Consider the following 26,998-nt stretch of genomic DNA (forward strand, 5'->3'; position numbering starts at 1 on the left):
AAACTGGATTTGAAAGGAAAACAGACCAATTATTTTTGTGTACATGGAAAAGAAAACTATTCTAGAAAAGAAAAGAAAGGAGTGGGAACTGGAAGGCAAAGAAAGGCAAGGAACAGGGAACAAAAGGATCAGAAAATGATACGAGCAGGAAAAAGAATGGAAAACAGGACAGAACTGGGGTATCAGTGTCAAAAAATGAAGTAAAATAATTCCAAGTTGACTTGAAAAATTGGAGCCAGTGGCTAACAATTTTAACTGTAGGGAGGGAATACAGCTGTGTAACAGACTGCAGCCACTGTGACAAACAGATGTTCTACTGCTGCAGGTGAACCACCAGTGCACTAAAACAATTCAGAAGCACAGCTCCATTTTGAGTTTAACAAAGGCAAGGAAGGGCATTATCTATGCAGAGGGAGTGAGCTGGATTATACCTTCTTCTAAATAATTAAAATAAAAAGAGACAAGCCTAAAATATAGGGGGGGAAGAAGTATGGAGGCTGTTGCAGGCATTGTTCTCTGTGAGGAATGGGATGAAAGGTGAAAGATGACAGTATACAACAGAAGGAAATTTTTCTTTCGTCTTTTAAATAAAGAGACAGATGAACAGAAGAACAATAGCTGTTCAGAATCATGAGAGATCAAGAAAAGGCTTCTAAGAGTGACTGCCTGCCTTTGTCAGGCAGCATAAATAAGATGCTGGAAAAGGCATAGTAAGTAAGCTGATGACTTAGAAGAGTTTAGGAAGAGCAGAGAAGATATTTAAGAAATAATTTGCAAGTGCATTAGAAACAGTAAAGAGATGCAACATCAAACCAGAAACAAGGAAAAATAGTCTGACAAGTCTCAGTATCTTTTATCATGTTTATATGAAATACAGTTTGATTGCTAGAAAGGCAAAGCAGGAAGTGTGCCAGGAAGGCAGAGTCATTCTGAAAAATCTACTTTAATTATATGATTTAAAGGCACTCATCCCTACCCATTTCTTTCTATTGTTTACTAATAAAACTTAAACTCTGAAGTCACCATTCCCCCATTTCTTTTCCCCATACATGGAAAAAAAAAAACAAACCAAAAACAAAACAGAAAACCCTAGAAAACAAACCACATTGCATGACTACAAATGGGACTCTTGGAAGTTAGGTATGAATGGAATTCCACCTTACCTAGAAATGTATGAATGAATAACAGACTTATATTACACCTAAATGGGAAAAAATTGAAAGCAACTGTCAGCATGGATGAAAAGTGAAATGTACAAAATAATACAGGAGGCAACAACCATAACCTTCCAAGATAACTTCAGATTTTTTTCCCCTACAGAATACCAAATCCTCTAGAAGGATACTTCACACAAACATATGTTGATGTAGAACTAACATTGTTTCTCAGCTGTCCAACTTTTACCCTTTACAGGTACACCACTGCATCTGAATCCTACAGAGCAGTCAGAATACTGATTTTTCCAATCTAACCCTGTTTGATTGATCTTTGTACAAGATAGACTTTCTTTAGTATATAGTATTTCTCATTAAAGAAAAACAAACTTGACTCTTGATAGTGACAAAAACCATTTACTAATGATAGGATGATGTATAAAACTATACCAGAAGAGTGACATGTCAAGCTGCTAAGCCTTTTATCCAAAGATCAAGCAGTTTTGCATGCCTTTCACTTTTTCACCTGTCTTTATAAAAAATTGAAAGCTTTTATGATGTTTTAAGAACTACATGAACACAAGTCTGTCATCACTGTCCCAGCTTCACTAAATATAAGCATTTACTATGACTGAAGATCTGAAAAATACCTATCAGAAGGAACACTAACCCTCAAGGCTGAATTTTAAGCCAGGTATATCATAAAGTTTAAAATTCAAAGTTGAGGACTGACTTTTTTTGATTTCTAACTAAGTACAGACATGTAGAGTCTAACCTGCAGCCATCAGGACAACGATAAAGAACAATTCTAAGGAAAATAACATAAACAAACAAGCTAGTTGAGATTTGTGAGACTAATTCTAGCTTGAAGTCCAGCCAAAGAACATCTAAATATGACCTTTCTGAAGGAAAACTGTATCAGCATTACACAGAGATGCCATTAAGAAGCAAAGGCACACAGATTGGAAATTATCTTGGTGCATGTTGGAAGCAAAAGCTTGCATTTTCTCAACTGATGGAAACATTAACTTCTCTTTGAAGAGCAATTTGAGTGTTGGAGATAATAAAAACACTGCAGTCAGAAGCTAGGGTGTTTTTTTGATTGATCTTTTCACAAACTATCATACCCTTAACTACACTGCTCATGATTATAGTCTGTGCTATGACTAAGCACACAGAAGTCCTTACCTTAGGATCAGTCTCTGCATCTTCCTCCTCTTCTCCCTCCTCTTCCCCCTCCAACTCCTATGACAAAATAGAGATAAACTAACAGAAATTAAAATAGGTTAAAAGTGCAACTTTTTGTAATGGACAAAAAGCAAACTAGCAAATTATATTATCACTGTATTCCAGAATGTTTCAGATGTCAGCATTGGGCTAATTTTAAAGAATTCAGCATCTTACAAGTTTTAAATACAAAATCTTTAAAACTTGGTATAAAGGTCTCAGTATGGCTTAAGGCAACCTTCCTATGTACACTGCTAATGCAGTCCTGCAGCAACTTTTAAACTTCTACCTAACAAATTATTTGGAATTTTAGTTCTGGTAATAGGTATACATGCCTGATTTTGTTCTTTAGTTCAGTCTCCCTCCAAAGAGCCACTTTATTTAGATTACTCTAGACAGGCTCTGCATTTCCTCTGCAGGATTTTTGCACTCAGTTTTACACACGACTACATCCAAGTGATAACATCTGGCACTGAAAACCAATTAAAAATACATATACACACTTCTATCAATACCCAGCTTAAAAAAATAAAAATATGAAAATGTTTAGTCACTCAACAGCCTAAGCAGAGAAAAAAAAAGACTGCATGCTGAAGGCTGCCAGCTCACATCAGACCAGCTTGATAACCTCTGATGTACTCTGCTATGCTGAAGCTGACAACAATCAGGGATGTACCTTTGACAAATTAACAAGACAGCACAGTAAAAGCAGTAAAGCAAAAAATGTAAAGGATATTAGTTCATTTAAGTGTGGTAACATTTAGTGATTTTGTGCAAAGCCTTTCATAGTGTGTTTGTGTTCATACAACATTATTGCAAATAGATCAGAGTCAGCCTAAATTACTTATGCTGAGCAGTTGCACACTTCCCCTTTTTCACTTTGCATTTGGTAAGACCCAGTCTTCAAGCTTATGACAGCTAAAAGCTGACAGCTGAAATTCCACTACCACCTAAGGAACAAATATTTACCATGCAGCACTCTAGAAAACAAAGCTTGTCTTTAATTTTTGACTCATGTCAGAAAACAGCTTTCAAAGTACTGGATAAAAAAATGGATATATGCTCTTGCAAGAAGTACTTCTATGAAAAGGAAAAAACAGGCACAGTTTTTCAAGTCATGAATGCTGAACTCTTTTCGAAAGAAGTACCATGAACAAGAGCATTTATGAACAACTGTTTTCTGCTCCAAATAGAATTATTCCTGGCACTGGAATGGAAAGGGTAATCAGTAATCTATAAAAAATAGTGTGCATCTTACCTCCTCTTCACCTTCTTCATCTTCTTCAAACTGAAAAGCAAACCCAAGGTTTAATTAGCTCTGCTAGTATTTGCATAAAAACTTCTGCAGTAATAGGTGTAACATATTCAAACACTGTAACTGAAACTAAGCTCCTTCCAGAAGCAGATTAACAACTTATAGCAAGCTGAATGACCCTTTCCTATCCCCAAGTAGCAGGATCTCTTCAGGGCTTTTTTTTTGTTATTCTCATGTAATTAATACTTCACCCTAGTCTAATCAGAAAAGGAGCAGTATGTTTCTATGTGCTGACTAATAAACCAAATGCTAATTGCACACATACATTATCATCATCCTCTATCGCTTCCCCAGTGAAGTACAGCACAGCACGAGGGACTATCCTTTCACGGAAGAAATGTCCAATTTCAAAATCTGCTGCTAATGTGAATTCTGAGTCTTCATCCTGGAAGACAAATCAGTTTGAGTTTTCTATTGCAAATGTGATGTGACACACAGAAGCAGATGAAAATATTTCAAAGTAACATGTTTGGGAAAACATCACACTGTCATCACCAACCTTCAGGTCACAGGTATTTTCAGTACATTTTGTGATAAAAGCTAAATCTAGATTTGCACAATTGAGATTTTCTGTACAAGCTTCCTACTTTACACTCACAGGTTAGTGTCCTGCCAAGACACCTTTTATTAAAAAGCTCAGACCTGGCTGGCTCTGGCATCTGATGCTGCAGAACTGTTCAGAATGCTCCAGGCTGATTTTTCAGGTCAGGTACCAGCCACACAGTACTGCTGAGTGGGCAGGGAAAATAATGACCTTCCCAACAGTGACACTGGAAAGGTCTTGGATCAGCAAATTATGGAACAGTAAACTGTCAAACTTGGAGAAGTTGACAGTATCTTTCACTTTATCAAAGGTGAAGCCCAGCTTTGTTAAAGGCAAAAGTAACAATAAAAATACACAGTACTTAATAAAAGAACCCTATAGTCACTATACAGTGACTTGGCAAAGAGCAACTGTGCTGTTTAAAAAACTTACCAGTGACTCTCCATCACCAGATACTGCAAAAAGAAAAGACAACAAATTTAAGAAATGCCTGTATACTCTCACCTACCTCAATGTTCAAGATGACAAAACACAGTATAAAGACCTTCTCATACCTGAAAACACTGAGGTTATAAAGGCTTCACAAGGTAGCTGTTAAAACTATGACAATCCAGATTAGTATTAAGTTAAACCTACAGAAATCGTACGAATTTCACATGTTGTAGCTAAAGCATCAATGCTGCCATTTGGATGTCAGAGATTTTTGCAAAGGAAATGCTCTTTCTACAAGGATGGGTTCAGAGGATATGCAGATCAACATACTTGGTTTCTCTATTAATGCTGTAATTACAGTAACTTCATTTGGCTGGAGCACTACAAATCACTTCCTCTTCCCCAAAACAACTGAACTAAATAGGTGAACATTTTGACATGAATCCGTAAAGCACTGTTGAGAAGAGGCCCAGTGCTATAACCAGCATAGAACAGGGTGGCTGTTTTGTTTGTTTAAAGAAAAAAAACAACCAACTAACCAATGACCAAAAAAGAAAAAAAAAAACCAAATCAATGCAAAAAACCCCAACACAAATCAAAACGTATTTCCCTTCCCTACATTACCATGTGATCTACTGTGAAAGTGATAATTTGGCTCAGTTCTCAAGTTGAAAATGTAACTATCCACTGCCAGCAGATGTCAGTGTCTTGTCTTATACTGCTAATTCCAAAATGTACCCTTTGAGTATTTAAAAGAACAACATAACACCAACAGGAGACAAATCTCCATGCTTTCCTCAAAGCAGCAACAAAAATTAAAGCACATTTCTGTACCAAACCCAACTTTAGAAATACATATCCCATGTTTCTTAACCCACATACATGGGCATTTGCAGTAGTAATTAGGAGGGACAGGTAGTTCATAATAGCCCACAACAGAATCAAGAGCCATTCTGTTCAGTACACCTCTGGAATCATAGAACAGTTTGGGACGGAAGGGACCTCGAAGATCACTAAGTTTCAACCCCTCCATCCTGGGCAGGGACACCTTTCACAAGACCAGGCTGCTGAAAACCCCATCCAGTCTGGCTTTGAACATTTCCAAGAATGCCCAGAGAAGTTATGGATGCTCCAAACTGTTCCAGTGTCTCACCACTTTCACAGGTAAGAATTTCTTCCTAATATCTAACCTAAACCTGCCCTCTTTTGGCCTAAAGCCATTCCACTTGTCCTGTCCCTACATGCCCTTCCAAAAAGTCCCTCACCATCTTTCTTGTAGGACCCCTTTAGTCCACAAAGTAAACTACTTCCCTCACCTATGTTTGCAGAAGAGGACAATGAAAGATGGACCAAGGAAAAAAAAAATGGTGTTGGAATCCATCAGAATTGTCTGAAATGTAAGTACATATCTAACACTAGACTAGGAAAATAGGACAATTATGTATGGAGTATCAGGGATCACTAATTACTCCCAGAAGAAAGTAATAAAGCCTCTGTTCCGGCCTTATCCTAAGGCAGAGCAATAGGGCTCAGGAGCTCAGTCCCCGAGTGGGGACCGGGTGCCTGAAGCTCGCTCATGCCAACGCCGCGGCTCAAACCCCCAGCAAGCTCAGTGCTTCTCTCTCTTATAGTGAAGGCAAGCTCTCAGGATTTCAGCCCTGCTTGCTAGGTAAGTTTGCCCTGGGCTGGAGGCTGCAGCAGATGGAGAGAGAGGAGAAGGAGAAGGCACAGGCTGTTCCACGGAGATGGCTTTATTCCGGGAGGTCTGTGAAGGGTCTCTGCTCTTCTTCTTCTAACTAATGGGGTACAGTACGCTTCTTTTATAGGGTTGGAAAGGATCCAAGCTTGACCAATGGTAAGGGGTTAACATGACATTGCCTTATAGGGTTACAGAGATAGGTTAAGGGTGGAGGACAGGAATTTCCTTTGCTGTTTCAGCATGCCTATTATTCAGATTCTCCATGGTGCTTTTCCTAAATCTATGGGGTTTACTACAAGAAAGGACAGAAAGTTATGTCACTTGACACAGAGGTTTCAATGAAACTGCTGTGCTGTAACTTGACCAACAATGGAACACAGCTCTTTTGCATGTTAGAAACAAATTGATGCATGGAGCCATCCTGTGGTAAAACATGTCAACTTCTTTAAGAGAGTCTAGGAGAGACTCTCCCTACTAGGATTCCTGTTTACACTGCACACCTATTGGTCAAATTCTACAGAATAACAGAACAAAATCATCTGTTTGGATGGGCAAGAGTTTGCAATCTTCCTCTAGTAAGCACTTTACAATGCAGCAGCATAAACAATTTGAATATTAAAATCATATAAATACAAATACATAACTACATATTTTAAGGATCCTAAATTATTAAATTTCCAAACTTACCCTTAATTGGGCTGAAGAAGTTAAAAAATGAATCGTTAGGTACTTGTTTAGTAATTGTCCGAACTGTGCCTCGGCCCTTGTGTTTCTGTTTCTTCTTGATTGTTTTAACTGTAACATTTTTTCCTTTCTTCCAGTCAATGGTACACCTAGAGACAGCAGGTGAGAAACAGCATTTTAACACAAGGCACCAGGGAAAAGAAGGAACTGAGCAGCAGAGCAGCAACATCAAGGCCAAGATGGCTTATCACTCTCTAGATAAAGCTGCTTGACAAGTTATGAAGTGGGTCATAGTTCTAGAGATTATGTGTATGTTGGACAGGTCAAATATTTTCCTAAATGAAAATGCTATACAAGTTTGTCTTGGCAGAGTAATCACTGCCCTCACTCCACCTGTAATTCGATTCCTCTGGCCCAACAACTGGATTTCTATAACCAAGGACAGGATTAAAAGCTATTCCAGAGAAAATCTCACCAGTCAGACCGTTAGAAAACATTACATGATATCCTTTAACTACAGGTCAAGGTAGTGTCCATTTACCCTAAAAATGCATGTCCAAAGAGTGGCCAGGGAGAGGGATGTTAGAGCTGTCTAAAGAGCAGTGCTCAGACTGACCTGGCAGCCAACCACATCAAGCTGAAAAGAGACTAATTTTCATTTCCATTCTGCTGCTGTACAAACTGACACTCAACAAAAAGTCTCTTTCCATTCAAACAAGTTTTACCCAAAGCTGTACATGGCAAATAGTGAGGGGCAAACACAGCTAATACTCCTACAAAGGAAAAAATGGTGTCACAGTAACCCTGAAATGCCTCCAAAATACCTTGTCCTATAGACAGATGGCCAAAGTCACCAGTTTTATACTTAACCTGTATAACAAGGCACAGACATGTTTTCCTGCTCTACTTGTACCTTATTTAACACCTTCCTCAGGAAACATCAACTGAAATCAAAGTTCTGACAAATCAACAATCCAGGAAAGCATTCCTTTGTAATACTTAAACAGAAAATATTTTGCTGTAATGAACTAAAGTTTTCTTCAAAAAGGAGTAGTCCATTACTTAGGCACAACTTTAACTAAACATCCAAGAAGAACTTTTGCCTCACTGCAGGTGAATGCTGGATTCAACAATATGTAGAACTAGAAGTCAAGAGGTTTTGAGGTTGTCAGCATGCATTCACAAAACCAAGTATTTGGCATACCTTAAATGTGAGTTAAAAAACCCCAAAAAACCAAACCACCAAAACACATCCTTGAAGGGGTAGAAAAAACCTAAAAACCAAATAATCACCAACAGAAAAGAATACTTAGATGCTAAGAAAAATAGGGTACAAAGCCATTTTTCATTTGTGTCAGCTCTGCTCTGGCACTGGAATTTGGTTATAGAGCAGTAATCCTGGATAGGGATAGAAAGGGTTTGCTTAGATGGAACAATTCTTTACCCCCAAGAAACTATAATGTGGTGTCCAACTCAATAGGCTTCCAGAACAGACATGAGAATTCCCCATCCACAGCTGTTTTCTGAGCATGTGTTGCAAACACAATAAAATTTTAAAAAATTGCTGCACTAGCCACAGCTGCCAGGATCGAACTGCATAACCTTTATGTTCCAGCCTCAAAGCAGGCTGAAAGAACACATGATAAATATGACCTATTCCTGCCTGGTAATAATAAACCAATTACTGCTGGAATAAAAATTGCTAAGGATATGACAAGAATCCAAGAGAGTCCAAGGCTACTCATCAGACTGAGGATGGGGGTAGTCTGTGAGAGGTAAGAACTAAAAATAATTTACCCAGATATCTGGAAATAAAAGGTTTGTTACCTTAATTAGAGAATTATTAAATTTGAACAGTGTTCAGTTTAAAATGTACGATGTTAAAATATATCTCCATCTATGCATCTGTTACTTCTGCATGCTGAGACTAACATCAACATCATACCTACAAATGTTCCCAGTTCTGAAGTCAGTAACAATTTTATCCTTACTAATCATTATCACAATAAGCAAAAAAAAAAAATGCATTTGCACTTCAGAAGCTTTTTTGAATTTCAGTTTTCCTTACCCCTCACAATCAACTATTTCAGGTCCTTCAAATGAAAAGGGATCTGTCTTGTCTGGCTCCGACTTCATCTTGTATGTTTTTGTCAGGACTGAATTAGAAAAGTAGTCATTGGGCCCAAAGTGGAACTCTAATGAGAAAGACTGGAAGAAATTTTATGTTACTACTAACTTTCATCTATGAAATAGTTCATCAGCATAATTATCATTAATCAAACTCTGAAAATAGGAAAAAAAATGATGGCAAACGTATTTGAAACTACAGCAGAAGCAGGAGATTATGAATGTCAATGGATTTCAAATGTGCAAGAAGCTACAACAACCCTGGCTTAGATTCAAATTATAAACAGGTAATTAGTAGATTTCATTCACCTTCACATATAGAACTGCTGTCTTGAAAGCAAGCTTAGAGGTATTTTCAGAAAAGTCTTGATTTCATTTTCTATGGAAGCCTCTCATCATCCTTGCACTAGGGATGAAGTTGTTGTTATGAAGTAATTTTAGCAGTGTAACAACACCATATGGTTCTACTGCTCCCCCAAGTCTGATCAATATCATGATCTTAAGAGAGTGAATCAGACTTTATTTCCAGTTAAAGCACAATTTAGATTACAAAAGTCTATTTAAACAGTCCCCCTGGAATCAGAGGGGTTTTTTCCATTTGATGATAGAAAATCCTGCAAAGGAACACTGATTTCATAAACTGAGTCCTAAAACCAACATGTCTCAATAGCTTACAGCCTGAAGCAGATGTTTCTGGCTATGTTTGAACCTCCTCTGGCACCCAGAAATTATTTGCAAAGATTCAGTTTCTTAACATGGACAACAAAAAGCTCCAGTTACAGAAAACCACAGCATCCATGATGCATCATTTTTCAGTAAAGGTTTCTAAACTCCCTGCACAATGCTCACTTTGCACTCAAGATCAAGTATGAACATTTTAAAGTACACTAAAACTCAAGCTGCCTTGGAAAGGGAAAGCACTAAAGAATAAAGTTTTTTAGCAGTAGTGATTTAGTGACTTGAAGGGGGGAAAAGTCTGCAGGTCAGCTCAGCACAACAGAAGGACTGAAAGCCAAAGCTTCCAACACCACTGCCCAGCCACAGCATGTGTAACAGTTACTTTAAATATCTGATTTACTCTCCCAGTAATATGCATTACGAATTAGCCCTAATCTGCATACAAAATAGATTACATAACTGCCAAAAGACCGGCCCTGAATAATACTTCCCCAGGCATTCTTCAGACTCAGGCCAGAAAACTGCCTGTTATCACCAAGTCTGCCTTGCCATCCTTTTTCTCAAGGCTATTCATGCATGGACAAGATAAATAACTCAGGACAGTTATTTAATAACAGCCTGCTCATCACAGATATTTATCCCTCCCTCATCTCCCAAAGGCCCCTAATCTTTCTAAGACCCCATGAATCTTCTCACATGACTCATGCCTGCTAAGAGAGCGGTCAAGGCGTGATGGAGACCAATGGCAACAGCAGCCTCCCCAACCCCCGTGCTCCCTGATTAAGCACAAGAAGCCACTGGGACCCAGCAGTACACTAGAATATCTGTGTTGATTTCACAGTGGCTATTTCAGCTTCACTTCCCTTTAAAGCAATTCGAGACAGCTGCATGGTTTGGAGGCTGCCTTCAGCTAAGGCTAATCTCTCTCGGGCAAACATGCTCAGGGGAAGAGTTACAAACTTAGCTGATCCACTACCAGTGACGAACACTCATACCCAAATAATCCCATAAACCATCACTGGGACTATAAATAACCAACCAGTGGCACTATTTAGCATGCAGGATCCCAAGGGCTAGCAAGACAAAAATATCTGCACACACACACACTGCATTTCAGCATCTCACTGTATACCTGCTAATTAGGAGACAAGAAGCTCCAAGCTCCACATAATATTTCAAGTGTTGTAATAAACTTTCCAATACTCTTTATGTGGGCATCTCTGGGGGTTTTTTTATCAAATATATGCTCATGAAGTTAAAAAAAAAAACAAACAACTGCCTTTTTCTAAGCTATTTAAGTTATGCCTAGATACATCATCCAGGTCTCAATATGCTAGCTAAGGATCCCGATGTCCTAATAAATATGTAAATAGATAATATGTAAATTATAATTATAAAATACATATGAGTTTACCCATGTGGTTATAAATAAAGTAAATAGTAATGGAGTCATTTATGCTTCATGCAGATGAAAGTTTCTATGTGCAAGCCATAACAAAGAGGACTTTGAAGCACTTTAATTGCAGTCAAGTAAATCCACTTTTGGAGTGCCATACTACAATTAATTGTTTTGGGTCAACATTAAATCAGAAAATTCCTAATTATCACGTATTTCTCGAGCAGCAAAACCTAATCCCCAGCAGAATATGTGTGTCTATGACTCACTGGTTATGTGAAGTTCATACAGTACAAAGCTACCACTGCTGCACCAATTTTCAACAAAGAACTGCAGATTTTGTTGAAAGACAGTCACACACAGCTGCAGAACAGGTTTCACTCAAGCAGTTAGGAACACATCCTTTGTTTCCAAATACAGAAGGGACATGGAGTTTGTCAGCCTTCCATTATTGGATTTAATGTAGCACTGGAATGGAACCTATTTGCAGAAAAATGCTGTCAAAAGGTTACGAACAGTGCAAGATCAGATAAATCCAGTGTTTAAAGAGTTCTCCAGCTTAAAGTACTATAAAACAAAGCTGAATTAGAACATAAAAATCATGTAGGCAAAAAAAAAACCCTATTCCGATCTCATCCAAATGCCATTGAATAGATATGCTTCAAGACACAATTTCTTAGAATACTTTATTTTGTGCTTAGACAACTCATTTTCTTCCTAAAACTCATATCCTTTCCCTAAGCCCTGCAATCTTTAAAAACTTAATTCTCAGTTTTTCTCTGCCATTCTAGTTTCTTGCCAATTATCAGCCTGAGTGTTTCAGTACTAGCAGAATAAAGACCATAAGAAATAAAAAGCAGAACCCAGATGAACCCTGAAACAATTTGCTATTAACCTTTAAAAGCTATTCTGAGAAAGTCCTCCCATCTTTCTTATGTGAATCTTCAATGATGGCTGTTTTTCCTTTATTTCAAGCATTATCAGAATACCATTGCTCCATAAGGCAAAACAAAAAATACCAAATATAAGAAAAAGGCCAGAATGACAAAATTTAAAGAAAGTGTGTAGGCTCAAATTCCATCCTTCTCCCTGCCTCCCCTTCAAAGGGAGTTCAAGAAATAAGTATAGTCTGTATAAACTGAATAAGCAGCAGATCAACTTCTTTTCCACAGAGTATCTGTTTCTGTAGATCAAACTTAAACAAGAACAAATTTCCAAAATTTAAAAAACATGAAGTAGTACTTTAAAAAATACTCATGAAGTATGCTTTTAAAATACTATCTATTTTCTATTCTTTTCAACAGGCATATTATCTATAATCATTGTCTTTGATTAGTATTACCAAGTCATATTGCTTTTGATAGAATATTTGATACACAGAATCTTTCCCACAATACATTTTCAAATCAAAAGCAGCCATGTAATTGTATTACTAAGAGCAGCTACACTTGAATTTGAGAGAGAAAAAGAAGGCAAAAACTAGACAGATCTCAGCCAGAATTTTAATCTAGAAACTACAGTCATGTCAGAGCTGTCCAGGCTAAGAATGAAAGAGCAAAGAGTCAGGAAAGCTGGAGATAAATCTTTCAAAGGCAATGCATGAAAATAATAACCTAGAAAGAAACCTCCCCCACACACAAAAACAGCCAAAGAGAGCTGAATGAGTATTTTGGAATGCTGCTCACTTCATTACTACAATCTTCATGAGAAACAAGCAGAGAATACCTACCATAGGCTGTCCTGGTTCAGAAAACTTAACTTTAATATCCTGCAGATGTTTCAAGATAGGTTCATCATATTCCTAATCAGAAAAAAGTAAAATCCAATTCAGCAGGCAATATTTAGAAAAACAGGCTCTCATTAAGAAAGAATCAAACCTTGTAACTAATTCAACTATTTCAGCTAAAGTAAAGATCTGGATCTAAATTTCTTAACCATAGTTGCAAATTCTATGTGCCAAACCCTCTTTTAGGTCTCATCTTCAGTAAACAAAGCTGCTAGGATGTATTACTGAAGATACAGTAACTTCATTCAGGGTATTTATTACCAGTCAGATTCAGAGGCAGACACACTCCAGGGAATTCTTCTTTAACAGCATTAAAAGCCACTAATACAAGTGCAGGCATAACTACCTAAGCTATTTAACATAAATTCAACCAATCCAAGGTGTTCTTATAACCCTGCTTTATGGATTAAACTAAAAATGCTTGTACATCATTTCAAGCATCTTCAGGGATTCCAAAGACTCAAAAGATTTCGTGTCTTACACCAAAGGATTGACTCATACTCCACAAGGACTGACTATTAACAGGAAAAGCAGCAATTCATTTGACAGAGCAGAAGTTGTTCATTTCAGAGTAAAAACTTACTTGTACTAATTCACTTAGCATATCTACATTCCTAAAGATAGTAAACCAGAAGTCTGGAATTCCTTTGACATTTGTTTCTTCTGCTTTTTCATCTATTACCACTGCATTTTTCAGGTCTCCCTGGAAAAGAAATACAGAAACAGCTGAGAAATTAAATTGTGACTTCTTAGTATATTTAATAAACAGAGATAGAAGTACAAAACAATTACCATCTCTGAAGCTGTGTAAAAGGAACATTTAAAATTTATTTTTAATCCTCTGCAAATGAAGTTAAAGTGATACAAGGTTCATTTACACAACTGAGCATATACACAATTCAGATTTACTTTCAACTCATTTGAAATTCTTCTATATGAAGACTAAAGAGACCAAGTGTCTGCTTCACTGATTTGACACAACAGAAATAATTAAAACACTTTCTATCTTTCTAGAAAGAGAAAAAATACAAATGCATATCTATTTTTCTATTAATCTAATTTCTGTAGCTCCATAAGCCACCTAGAGCATTCCATCTAAAAATTTAAAATTTAACTTTGTCCTCTGAAATGCTGTTTTAGCTTGCCCATTTTGCAGAATACTTGTAAAGTTGTTTTTTACAGGTATCTTTCATTATTATGCTGTGTCTAATTATTACTATTTTGGGAAACAGGATGTCCTCCACATAACTGATGTCAAATGTTATAAAAAAGAAGAATGAGGAAGTAATTTCTCAATCCTAAACAACCCTGGGAATTCAGTCTGGAAGCTGCACCTTTTCTTTTACACCACTAGATAGCAGCAGATATTTAAGATGTTTCTGGCAGTTGCTTGGGTTATGATGTGCCAAGAATACAAAGCTGCAATTTATTTCCCATCTAGACACGTTTCTGATTTTATTGTGTGGAATATGGCCTGTCAAAGCTGTATTTACACAGAGCCTAAGGAACGTTTTTTGCTCATGCACACAGAGCACTGTGTCATGCTAAATCTCAGGAGATCGGGAAAAACAAAGAACAATTCACTTTGAATAGAGAAAAAAAAAACCAAGAAGGAATCAGGCAAAGGAAAAAATGCAAAGAAAACCTGACAGAATGGCAAACAGAGTTTTCTAAGTAGGTCACTTTTCTGAGACAAAGCCTGAGCACACATCTCTAGAAATGATGCTGGGAAAGTAACAGGCAGCCCACAGACTGTATCATGCCTCCTAAATCTAGACAGCTCCTACTCAATGGACAAGTAGGAATCCACCAGCCAAGCAGACACTTTATTAGCTTGATTCTGTTTTATGACTGTGTGACAAGTGTCCCACCTGTATTTATGAAAATGAAAGCTAATGATGTCCCCCAAAATAATGGAGACAGGCAGAGAACCAACCAGTCCTGTATTATCTTAGGGTTTCATGTAGCACTGGAATGGAACCCATTAGCAGGAAGGTGCTGTTAACAGGTTACGAACAGTGCCAACAAAGGCAACTCCTCAATTCCCCCAAGTCACAAATTTGAACATAGGCTGAACTAATGGTGTAGAAGCTTTCACTGGCCATAACAGTGTATTCATCACAAGAACACATCACTGACACTAAAGTCCTTTCAATGGCAAGAACAAGAATTTAACTCTGACAATCTGATATATCCATAGTAGATGACCCAGCTTATACTCACAGCCAGTTTTTCTTCATCCTCATTTTCACTGTGCCATTCTGCCTCTGCATCTGTGGGTTCAGCTTCCCCATTAATAAACTCTCTTCTCTGTGATAAAAAAATCCCAAAAATGTAATTGAAGATGTAAAATTATATATACATAACCAGAACTGACAGGAACAAACAAATAAGAATTATATACATAATTTTCCTACCTTATCAAAAAGAGGTTGATAGAGTGCTGCATATTTTCTCTCTAAGTCATGCACTTCTTCATAGAATTTAGCTTCTATATGGGCACATTTCACCTGGAGCTTTTTCAAGGCATCAATTCTTCTTATCACTGCTTTTGGAAAGCTAAAAATCAAAATTATTTAAGGTTAAAAGTTAGTTGCCTCAGCATTATTTCACATATTACCAAGAATTAGGTTGCTTATAACTACATGCAATTTTTAAATAAAAGGCTTATGTCAAACATACATGTTTCTCCAAAACCTATTTCAAAAAGTTGAAAGAATCCTCTCCTACCCAAGTTGTTCTCAAAAGGTGTTATCTTCTGTTCCATTCCCTGGGGCCACTACCCTCCCCGTGTAGTTCAGAGATCTGAAATTAATACCTTTGTTTACACCTAAACTTTGAGACTAGATTTGTGTTGATCCACCTATGAAAAATAAGAACTGTGCACTCTACAGGAGAAAGCTTTGTTTCACGGGTCATACTCATAAAGCACACACTGCCCATCTGCACTTTCAATTATTAAACATTTAGACATAGTCATGTAAAAAGATCTCGTTATAGAACTTAGGTTTTTTCTAAAAAGAGGTCTAAACCAGCTATTCTCAGTCGAGAAATAAAAGCGTAAGTATTTACTAAAGGTAGCATTTAAATCTACTTTACAGTCAATATAAAACTAAGTTTCAAACTAGGGATATACAGGTACTGAACTTTCCCTTACATCCAGAAGAGCAATCCTATAGAAATCATCAGTCACCCTGTCAGAATAAGGGGTCACAGAAGGAAACAAAGGAGGGGAGGGAGTTATTTCTATCCAAAACAAGAAACGGCCATGGTAAATATTGAACGGGACAAAATTTTGTTTGCAAGTTTGCATAAGGTAAAACCACTCTTCTTCCAGAAGTAAGACACTATGAATCACAGGTTAAGTAAACCATTTTTCTTAGTGAATAATTTATTCTGAATTTCTACCTTAATTACACAGTAATAATATTCTATTATGCCTTCAGTCTTTCAGTATTTTATCATGCCCACTACTTACGTTTCAATGTAACTGGAAGGAGTAACTGATGTGTTGTCAAGACGTTCCTGAAGAGCTGCCAGGACCTGTGGATTTTGCATCACTTGGTCTGCCAGCTTTTCTATGAAGACAGAAAACCCCCTTTAAACAAATTTGCATAGATTTATAATGCTTTTGTCATATTTTGTCTTACAGCAGTCACAGTAAAAATACTATTTTCACACCTGAAATAACATCACTGTTATTTAAGGTGTGAAAATAGTGAGTGTTTTACTACTAACACAAACAATTACTTCAGGACCAGCTTTCAGGAATATAAAGTTGGATAATGGTAGAAAAAGCACTCTTCTCTTTGCAAATCTATCAGTTGCTTTTACAAGCAAGTACTACATTGACAACATAGGCAAATTTCCTGTTTTCCCCTTATGTAAGAAAGTACAAAGCAGAAGTTTCTCTATCCTTCTGTATAAACTGTACCTTTAAAGCCACATATAAATTTTCAGGAGGAGAACCACTGAATTATACTTCCAAGACCTATGTTTTCCAGTTAGTGTGACTCCTGAAAAAGCCCTTCCAACTCTGTGTACAGTACAATAAGCAGCACAGCACTGTGACCCTGACAACCACTTATATTTACCTCAAGAAGATTTTATAATCTGTGAGACTCCTCAACCATCACAACACTTCCCAGAAGACAACTTTTACAGGAGTTCAGATCTAAAATGCCTCTGGTTAGGTGTTAAAAACCCTTATTAATAACCATGCACCGTGTAATGGTGTGAAGACTTTTGCTTTTCACATCTTTCCATTATTTCTCAGTGCTCTTTTCCCCAGACATTAAAAACCCAATAATTTGCACAGCACACACTAACATGGCGAAGCTTTTATATGCTTGCATTTTTGTGTTGCTTTGTTCTTCTTACTTATTTGGAATTTTGTTGTTGTTTTTTCTCAAGCAACTTGACTTTAAAAATTATTCAATGGTGTCTACCAGTTTTCATGCAATTTTCAATTGCCAGTCACAAAGGATTTATTGAAAAAAAAAAAAAGGTAATGAGGGAGACCTAAAGAACATTCAGTGACCACATATATGAAACATATTTCACTAAAACTTATGAATTTGAGTATCTGGAGAAATAATGGAACTGTAGCTTTTCTGCACTCAGAAACATTAATTTGAAAAACACTACTCAGCAGTTATCTGTAGACCTTGCTAATGGAGAGTAAAAACTTCCAAGACACATTCTGAAGATGCACTTTCTGAGAAACAAGAGAGTAAAGAACTAGCATACAAACAGAACTGCCCATTTTGGTAATTATGCTGACAAAGAATACATGTTGTTACAAGCCAGTCTTTGCAGGCCTTATTGCAAGGGTCTAGAGGGTAATTTCAGGCAATGGTAAAGCACCACAGTCACAACACACACAAAAATACAGCCTGCACTCTGGTTTTGGCTGCAATAAACATGGAAAACATCAGAAAGTGAACAGTTAGCCTAAAAACCATTGTTTTCATAGTTTTGCTTTCAGCGGTGAACACATCTTCAGTTTTGACTGAAAAGGCTTGTTACACTTCTGTAATGTCACCGACTACTACGTATTTCATACCTTTTTTGTTGCTTGCATTTTTAGCAGCCTCCAGAGACTCTGAAGCAGTATCTTCTGTTTTACTAAAAGAATTCAAAGGGTAACATATTAAAATAGCATCACATTACACAAATGTCAGCATTTAAGTACTCTGGTTTACTACAGACATGCTTTATAGACAAGTATCCTAATAAAAGGCACATTTATGTCTTCAAGCTTGTGAAAACTAAAAAGAAACAAACTAACCTCAAAAAAACATAACAAGCCCAAAACAAAAACCTCTGACAGATAAATTCATCTCATTAAGTGAATGGCTGGCCAATCATGTGTATGATTCAGGCTGAATCATGTGGCCATTCACTCTGCACAGGAAAGTGTTTTTACTCACAGATGAAAATATGAGACACTTTTAGTCTAAGTGATGGAGAAAAACATGAGAAAGGATGCAGCTATGAAAGGAAGATGAACAAGAGATAAAAGCTCTGTTTCCAACTTCTCTGACAAACTGTTTTGATAGAAACATTCACTCCTATTCTAAAAGACATGTCCTGGCCTCCCCAGCTGCAAGGTCTTCCATCTCACTTCCTAGGCTGGAGAAGGAGAGGGCCCAGCATGAGTCAACAGCCAGCCAGTATTCCCTGCACTCCCTGCCACCTTAGAGGTCACAAAATGCACACTGGAAAGTGCTGAAATTAACCCTAACACACAAAACCAGAAGAGATAGCACATATGCAAATGGGTATTATCAGGTACAGGACAGACTAGCTTATCCAGCACTGCAAGCCTCAGAAGAGCAGCAGCACATATAGATTTGCACCAGTTCCATAAAAATAATGTATGGTCAAAACATACTACATAAACTAGAAAAAAAAGGTGCCTTTTTGCATGCTTAAATTACACAGATTAGAGAAACACTAAGGCTCTTCAGTTCTTTAGAGCATTTAGAAAAATATTACCATTTTATTCTTATCCAAGTCTGGTAATCCACTCATCACAGGTTAAAAAAAAAACCAACAAAACTTCTCCAGCAGAACACCAGATATACACTTGGCTCCTAACTACCTTGATTTAATTTCAGGAAAACAGCACAACATACCTGTTATCTGCCATCTGTTATCTGTGCCTGTATCCACCTGCAAATTGAAAAGTAGTGCTTAAAAATACTTCAACAGTAATTTGTTTACCTCAACAGAAGATGAAAATAGAAAAGGTCATTGTTTAAAACATCAATGCAAATTAACAGCTACTGTTTTTTTCTATAAAATTCATCATGCATAATCCCTCCCAGGAAACTGAATAGCTACTACAGTACCCAACTCAAAATGAAACTTGCTCAGTTTTTGAAGTCTGTCAGGTGGTTTTACCCTCCTAGAACTTATTTTTTCTGTTAAGTACTCCAGATACTAATGAATTTCTACCCAATCATGGGTTTTCAGTCTGAAGGTAAGTGCCACAGTTTCCTAGATTAGGTCAGCATTCTATCAAAAAAAAGCCAAAGAGGAAGACATAAATGTATTATTTTCTAATTCCTTGACAGCATCATAGTAAATAATGAATTTTTAATCTCTGCCTATATAGCACACTTGAGCAAAAGTTCAAACGAATTAATTACAATAACTTCCAAATCACTTTTTTCTTTTATCACCCAGGCAGAGAAAAATGTTTCACATGTCTGTCTAATCAGGGTTATTTTTGTGAGTAGCTGCTTCTGCTGCTCTACAATGTGCCTAAAACTGTTGCTAGATTAAAAAAACACCAACTAGAAGACAATTATTTAGCAAGAGAAGAGGTTTTGACAGTAGCTAGGAAGAGAGAATCCCCTGTATTAAGATTTGCTCCTTATTTATCAGGAGTCAGAAAATGAAGAGGCAAGAGAGAAGTTAAAATCTCGTTATTAACAATGATTGGAACCAAGTTTAGCACAGCTACCCCAGCCCCCAATATCTAAATTAGCTCTCCTGAGAAACCAGAGGAAGCCAGATTGTCTAACTTATTCTGCTGTTCTTTCTTTTCTGGGGTGAAATAGCCCAGCCTGCACATGTATTTCAGTAACAGAGATTGGGGTTTTTATCCCCACTTTAAAAAGCTGCTCACAAATCACAGTAATCAGTACCTGCCATAGAAGCACGGGTGATGTTTTCCACCACCAAACTTTCACGAAAGCAGACCTTGGTCTGCGAGTCAAATTCAGAACAAAAAGCAGCTTCAATCATTCAGAGCTGGCAGGTCTGATTTCTCCAGCTCTCTGAAGGCCAAAGAGGCTGATCTCAGGCCCAGCTTCCAACAGAGGCCTACCAAAGAAGAACCTGAGCGCTAATGCCAACTTGAGCGGCAGCCCAGAGATTGCACGCACTCTTCCATCTGGAAAATGCTGAATGCTGCCCTCAGCTGCAAAAGCAACACTCGCACAACCGTTGCAAACTGAGTTGAAAAGCTTTGCTGGTTTTCAGCAGTACTAACAGTGCACTTCAGATGAGTCCACAGGAAGCTGTTCACATCTCCCACAGAAGCCTGGAAGCCCACCCTACAGGCTCAGCCCAGGAACAAAACAAAGGGGCTTCTGGCAGAGGAGATGCTCCACCAGCTCAGGCTGATTTGCTTCCAAACACTTCCTCTTGCCTTACACATAACAGGAGAGAGTGGCAATGCCAGCAACCACCTGCTAGAGCAAACCAGATTTTTACAATCTCACAGCTGAAGAAAAGGAGCATAAATGAGCATTTCCTTCCACAGCAACAGAAGGCAGGGGAAAAAAGATACAATAAAAAGGTAAAACAGAGCAAACTGACCTAATATCAGAGTTCAGACAACAAGTTATATGATGCCAGTCACTATGAGAGGAGGCAACAGCAGGCAACTAAAAATGCAGACTGGCAGTACTTAAGAGTTACCCTCCAAGACTTGTGACTTCCAGCCTAGCCCAGCAACCCAGCTAATGGAACAGACTCTACTCCATATGAAAATTCTTCTGCTCAGCTGTTTGTGCTGTATTTCCTGCAGGGAACTACTTCTCAAGGGAAGACAAGATCCTCATGTGTGTTTGGAAAACATGGAATAATGTTTGAATAGCAGCTGAATTCATCTCCACTGCAACAGGCATGAACTGGGCATGTTCTGACAAAAGCCACTCACCAAGGAACAAGCAAAAACGAAAAAAGAAAAAAAATCACCATTCCCTGGTGCAAATACATACTTCGAGTCTTGTTTAACCCCTAGAGTCGTGCCTTTGGCAACTGGAAAGTAAAAAGAAGTATACAAATAAATAATTAGATGCAACTTTCTTAGAAGACAGCTTGTGATTCCCAGTTTCCTTCCAGCTGCCTTGCACTGACTTCACTGCCACAGAGGCACCAACAAAACTGTTTGGGACGAGCTGGTAAAGGCCACTACCGGGGGAAAGGTAATTTTAGAGCTAGAGTTCAGCACACACCAGTTGAAAAAAACCAGTACCAAAGCACTAAGCCTTCATGGCCATTGTCTCCATTGCTTTGCAAGCAACTTTACAGGCAATGAAGACAGGAAAAAGCAACCTGAACCCAAGGAAGTAACAACAATTATTATTGCTGCCACCACCATTAAAGGCCACATTAGTGCCCCGTTTCTCCTGGGCAGTTCCCTGTTTCCCAATGACTCACGCAGATGAAGCTTTGGGGATGGAGGAGATCAGATCAAGCCCCTGTGCTACGAGGCAGGCTACTGCTGCAACTTGTCTGCCACAAATGTCACACACCATCAATCCCTTAAAGCTGCAGGAAACTGTAAACTGGATGCACACCACGATAGGAAGAGTTCATTACAAGGACAATGTCCTGAAAGACACAAATTCAAGGACAAAATCTACACCCTGGCAAGATGTACTCATGAATAGAAGTGTATACGGAATAAATCTTCTCTGCCTTGCACAAACCTGCTAAACACAACTGAAGGACAAAACAGGAAACTGAAGGGCTCCTGAACTCACAGGAAGACTCCTGCCCACAGCTGTTAAGTGTTTTCCGTAACTACAACAAATCAGAAGAGAAAGTTACAGCTTCCGTTTCAGAGGCACTGAGCTGTAACCCTGCGGGAAGCCACAAACAAACAGTCGGATACTTTCTGTAAGAATAATAAGAAGGAATCATGAAAAATTATTTGAGGAAGAAACTCATTCACCCGTTCCACAAGCCCAAGAGATGAGGAATACTTAGCTCACCTCCGAAGTTTTGTAAAAGGAACATTATTTTGTTTTGAGATGACCTCACAAAAATGTTCCCAGTAATTCCGGCTTCATCCGTAATTCCCACACTCGCTCTACCTTTCTATTTGAAAGCCTCGTGAGCAGATGCTACAGGAAGGGAATCTGACAAATCCTACGGCCACCAGTATTGTGTGCAATAAACAATCGCAGCATCAAAGAAAATTTCAAACAGGCCCTCAAATGGGAGGCAAGGAACCCGAAATGCAAAACCCAGCCCCCGAACCGCCCGCCGCGCTGGGGGAACACAACACCGTGCCTGAGATCAGGCGAAAGCTTCGCACCCCAGCCAAGCAGCGAAGGCCTTGCCTGAACCCGAGCACGGCGGCGTGAGAGCGCCGGGGGAAGCGCTCAGCACCAGCAGCCCTCCTCCTCCTCCTCCTCCCCCGCTCCCCTGGGAGGGCGGGGACAGGGCGGGCGCGCTGCCAGGCAGCGCGGCCATACATGCGGCCGGAACCCCCGCGTTCCGCGGCCCCAGGCACGGAGCAACGCGGGACCCGTTCCGTGGGCCCCAACTTCTGGATCCGCCCTTAAAATGGAACCGCGGCAGGCCGGGCGCGAACCCCTCCGCGCCGCGCGGCTGCGGTGGCCGCCGTGCTCCGCCCCTGAGCGGGCCCTGAGAGAATCCCCAGTGCCGCGCCGCGGTGGCGGCGCCCGGCTCGGCCCGTCCGCTGTGCCCGCCGGGTGCCCGGGGCGCAGGGCCCGGAGCCCGGAGCCGCCCGCCCTCACCTGCCCGCGCCCCTCACGCCGCAGAGGCCGCAGCGCCGCCGGGCTCCTCGCAGCCTCCTCGCTCGGGCAGCGCCGCCGCTAACAAAGACGCGTCCCATTGGCCGCGGCGCGGGCCCCTCCCTCAGCAAGGACGCCGCCGATTGGCCCCGGCGGCGCCGCGGCCGCCACGCCGCACGCGGGCCATGTTGACTGTTCGGCGGGCGGCGCTCGGCCAATCAGAGCGTGCGGGCGGGAGGCGCGCGAGGCCGCGGGCGCGCGCGAGGCGAGCGCGTGATGCGGGGCGGGGCGGGGCCGCAGGGGACGGCGCGTGCCCGCGCCCTTAAAGTGACAGCAGCACCCCTTTCCTGCCCGGCTCCTGCAGAGAAAAGTTAACCCCGGGAACCTCCTGGGGGGCGTGTGCCGGCCCTGCTGGTCCTCCAGCAATGTCAGCCCCGCGGGAGAACCAGGGCCTGTGACCCTGAGGCTGTGGGCCTGTCCCAAGCACCCACAGCAGTGTCACCCTATCGGCCCTTCATTGTCACCAGAAACTCTCAGCTCATTCTTCTGCCCCTGGGTGGAATCAGAGCATCTCCACCACTTCACCTCTCTGACCTGTCCTCAGAAGGACACAGCCATGACAACATTCCAGCTGGGTGGGCTATCTACCATGTCAGCAATGAGATCCCTGCATGTCTCAGGAACTGCCATTTGTCATTAAGATGATCCATGCTGGGAGAGGATCCAGGTGGTTTCTGAGGCACCGTGCCTGGCCTGAGAAATGTGCTGCTGCTGCTGCTGCCTTACAGCTCCTCCACAGCAAAGGCGGTCAGGGCAGTGCCATCTTCAGCTTGGACACAATTCCCTGGTAGAGCAGCCAGGAAAAGCCCACTGTCAGCCCACATTCTGTGTGCATGGCACTCTGAAAGCATTGGGCAATTTCAGCACCAGGAGCCACTTCCAGATTTTCAGTCATCTTTCACTCAATTGGAGAAAAACCTCTAATCCTTTTCTCCTGTCCCCTTGTTCTAAGAAGTTTTCTCTAGGGCTGCAGCTTGGATTTCTGTAACATCTAGTGTTTGGAAGCAATGAGACCAATATTTTATAACAACTAGTCAATATATTAATGTTGGATTAAATAATTTACAGTAGGAATTTAAGTTACAGGCATAACCAAGGAATCTTTAATTAGACACCAATACTGTAATTAAAAAATTAGATCACTTTGAAAGAACTGCAGGAATGTTATAGCCAGTTGCACAAACAAGCAGATTTGGTGGTCCAGAGGACATGTTCAGTGGAATGTTCCCCTTCTTTATATTGCTTCCAGCTCCCTTTCCCTGTTTCTCCAAACAAGTCCTTTTTCTAACATCAGCAGGTTAACAGCTTCCTTGTATTTCCAGTCATCCATAATTTTGAGACCTTACTCATGGTAGTGACTTTTTAAGGTCAGGTAGTGACTATGCTTGATTCTCAGTGTTCCAAAGAAGACCATAATGAACTCTGAGAGAAGGGCTTATCTCAAGGTATTCCTACTCCACACCTCTGTGCTTGCTGCTGCCTCATAGCTATCAAGTATTCTTTTAAGATTTTTCTGTCAATCTCTATTTTGTTAAAAGCTGCTCAGATGCTGAGTACAACCTCCAAACTTTGTCTCCTACAAAGATGCCAGACAGCTGTGAGATCTAGCTGCACCTTTCTGTGCTTGTCTATCAAGGTGGACACGCATTTCACTTACACCTCTGGATTTTCAGTGCCTGTCTCCAAAGGCATTAACTCTCCCATGGTCAGTGAGGGATTTTTGCTGACTGCTGTCTCACCTCTCGTAGCACAGTGCTAGACTCCATGACAGTGGATAAAGCACAAGCTGTGGAGTCATCTTGCTGTCAGGTGCTGCTCCCCTGCAGGGAGCTGCACAGGGATATCTGCTGAATCACCCTGGCTCGATTTAAGCACCCAGCCTCACATGCAAGAGCTTGGAGAACCAAGGAGGGAAGGGATTGTGCCAGAGCTGCCAAGCAGATGCACTTGACACTGCAGAGCAAGCTTAGGCTGAGGTCTGTAAGTGGCATTAAAACTGTCTGTGTCTTCTGCCCTTTAGTGGGTATTAATGGAAACTGCTCTCACTGGGTGAGATGCCAGACATTCACAGCCTCATCTGAGATATAAGATTTCCTCTGTCAATGACTTTTCCTGCAGGGGAGGAAGAAGTTTGATCATTGCTAAGCAGAGCCTTGGCACTAAATAGCTGATGTGCTTCTTAATTAATGTGTTCTGTCTCAAGGCATGTTAAGTACTATGCATGTGGTACATATAGAAATTGCCTTGTGAAATCAGAGTGGAGTGAAATTCCTTCCCATATTGAAGTTGTGTAATAAAGAGGCAGCTGAAGTTGGTCCAACAACTACCACCAGATGAGAATGCTTCAACTTACCTTCAATTTATTTTTCTACATTCTAAGCTATGCACTGTATGTGACAGAGAATTGCTTATTTGCACACTTAAAATGTACTAGAGCCTCTGTGCAACAGGAGACAGCAAATAAAAATGTTGTTATAAACAGGTCAAAGAGAGTGCCATAAAGGTAATCAGCACTCACCAGTTGAAAGTCTTTGAAAATATTGGTGGCATCAAGCTCACACGGAACAATTCACAGATTTTTTTCTTCCAGTATCTGAGCAAACTGAGTGATGGGAGGAATTTGTTCTCCTGAGTGGAGCAGTATTCACATTTGACGTTAATGGGAATTTTCACATCAGAAAGGCTGAAAGGCACACTCTGAGCAAGAGACAAACAAATTTTGCTGCTGCCAAGTTTGGGCTTCAGCCAAGGGTGCAATTTAAAACAGAAACACCACTCTTTTATCTTCCCTTGCCATCTCTGAATAAATTCTTTGATAGGTGGGAAATGAAAAGCTCCATGTTGTCTGAGCAAGATGAGGTCTCTGTTCCAGAAAATTAAAATATTTTAAAATTCTAAGATTTTGCTATGAGGATTTTCATAATTTTTCATAATGTTTAGAAAATCATATTTCAGACTGGCTTCCCTGAGAGTGTATATGCATACACAACCTTAAAAAAAGCACACACAAAAACCCCACCCCCCCAGAAAACAAACCACCAAAAATGTTAAATACTGTGTAGTCTGTCCTCTCCCTTTTTCTGGCTGAGGGAAACAGATGACTAAGACACTGCAGCCCATTGCTGTTGCATTCCCTTCTCCTGCTTGCCAGGTCTCTCTCACAAAGTGGAATTCATTTAAGTGCCACCTTGAGGGATTGCCAGGGAATAGGTATTGTCTGTGCAATTCAGTAATCCCACAGATCAGTTGGCATGCCCACACTGAAAAAGTCATCTAAAGCAGTGTGCATCCAAGCCTGGCTGCAGCATTCTTTGTTTGCCACCAAGTTTTCCTTCAGCAGGATTTTATGCATACTGAATTTCAAAAAACATACCGAGGGAGGGAGGGAGGGAGGAAGCAGTGTGTGCATGTGGGAAGCATACAGAAAACCGGAAAATAACCTTTGGAAAATGTGAGTCTGAAATGCTCCCAAGATCCCTGCAAGGAGAGTTGTCCCAGAAACAAAATGAAGCATTTAGGAAAGAAAAAGGGCATTAAAAAAACCCCCATTCTTTTATATTGATATAATAATGGAATTGGATTAGGTTCTACTAAAAACATAGGAGGAAGAGAAAAAACAAAATCTGGGGGCACAAGCCAGGATTTTATCATGGAGATGTCATAAACTACAGCCCAGGACAGCCATGGATCCAACAGCATTTTCTCCACAGTTAAATACTAACTCACTTTAAGTAAGTGCTAACTCAGATCACTGAAAACGATTTCTGTATTTAAATTCCTGGCACTATTTGACATTAAGCTGCAACTTCAGAAGTGGCATAGGCATGTCCCATCCTTTCAAAAATGTCCTGAGTGCACAGCATCTTCAGGGAGCCTGCTGGGAAGAAAAGGA

General features: G+C 40.0%; 2 protein-coding genes and 2 non-coding genes across 7 annotated transcripts in view; all 4 read right to left on the reverse strand.

The window, feature by feature from the left end:
* NAP1L4 (nucleosome assembly protein 1 like 4) overlaps window positions 1–23,215 on the reverse strand; it is a 28,637-nt gene extending 5,422 nt beyond the window's left edge. Inside the window, exons 1-15 of one of the 3 annotated variants that reach the window (XM_071427763.1) lie at window positions 23,050–23,212; window positions 19,183–19,219; window positions 18,108–18,169; window positions 16,521–16,620; window positions 15,460–15,601; window positions 15,266–15,352; window positions 13,626–13,745; window positions 12,986–13,057; window positions 9,124–9,263; window positions 7,059–7,204; window positions 4,673–4,695; window positions 3,962–4,081; window positions 3,640–3,669; window positions 2,343–2,399; window positions 1,164–1,201 (exon numbers count right to left, since the gene is read on the reverse strand). In XM_071427763.1, the coding sequence (XP_071283864.1) occupies window positions 1,196–1,201; window positions 2,343–2,399; window positions 3,640–3,669; window positions 3,962–4,081; window positions 4,673–4,695; window positions 7,059–7,204; window positions 9,124–9,263; window positions 12,986–13,057; window positions 13,626–13,745; window positions 15,266–15,352; window positions 15,460–15,601; window positions 16,521–16,620; window positions 18,108–18,169; window positions 19,183–19,196 (1,119 nt within the window). In that variant the 5' untranslated portion in view covers window positions 19,197–19,219; window positions 23,050–23,212 and the 3' untranslated portion in view covers window positions 1,164–1,195. Of the gene's footprint in view, window positions 1–1,163; window positions 1,202–2,342; window positions 2,421–3,639; window positions 3,670–3,961; window positions 4,082–4,672; window positions 4,696–7,058; window positions 7,205–9,123; window positions 9,264–12,985; window positions 13,058–13,625; window positions 13,746–15,265; window positions 15,353–15,459; window positions 15,602–16,520; window positions 16,621–18,107; window positions 18,170–19,182; window positions 19,220–23,049 lie in introns of all 3 variants that reach the window. The other 2 variants (XR_011679296.1, XM_071427761.1) reach the window with 2 other exon arrangements.
* On the reverse strand, window positions 11,659–11,779 carry LOC139590739 (small nucleolar RNA SNORA54). The gene has a single exon (XR_011679419.1). It is a non-coding gene; the product is annotated as a small nucleolar RNA SNORA54 (small nucleolar RNA).
* Window positions 14,939–15,066, reverse strand: LOC139590740 (small nucleolar RNA SNORA54). The gene has a single exon (XR_011679420.1). It is a non-coding gene; the product is annotated as a small nucleolar RNA SNORA54 (small nucleolar RNA).
* A 965-nt stretch (window positions 23,216–24,180) lies between the features above and the next one.
* Window positions 24,181–26,998, reverse strand: part of CARS1 (cysteinyl-tRNA synthetase 1) — a 36,447-nt gene continuing 33,629 nt past the window's right edge. The window contains exon 24 of one of the 2 annotated variants that reach the window (XR_011679298.1): window positions 24,181–26,980. The gene's annotated coding sequence lies outside the window, so the exon portion shown is untranslated. Of the gene's footprint in view, window positions 26,984–26,998 lie in introns of both variants that reach the window. The other variant, XR_011679297.1, reaches the window with a different exon arrangement.

This window comes from Agelaius tricolor, unplaced genomic scaffold (genome assembly GCF_023055355.1).
Source record: "Agelaius tricolor isolate 1412-34295 unplaced genomic scaffold, bAgeTri1.0.p SCAF_5, whole genome shotgun sequence".
Classification (NCBI taxonomy): Eukaryota; Metazoa; Chordata; class Aves; order Passeriformes; family Icteridae; genus Agelaius; species Agelaius tricolor.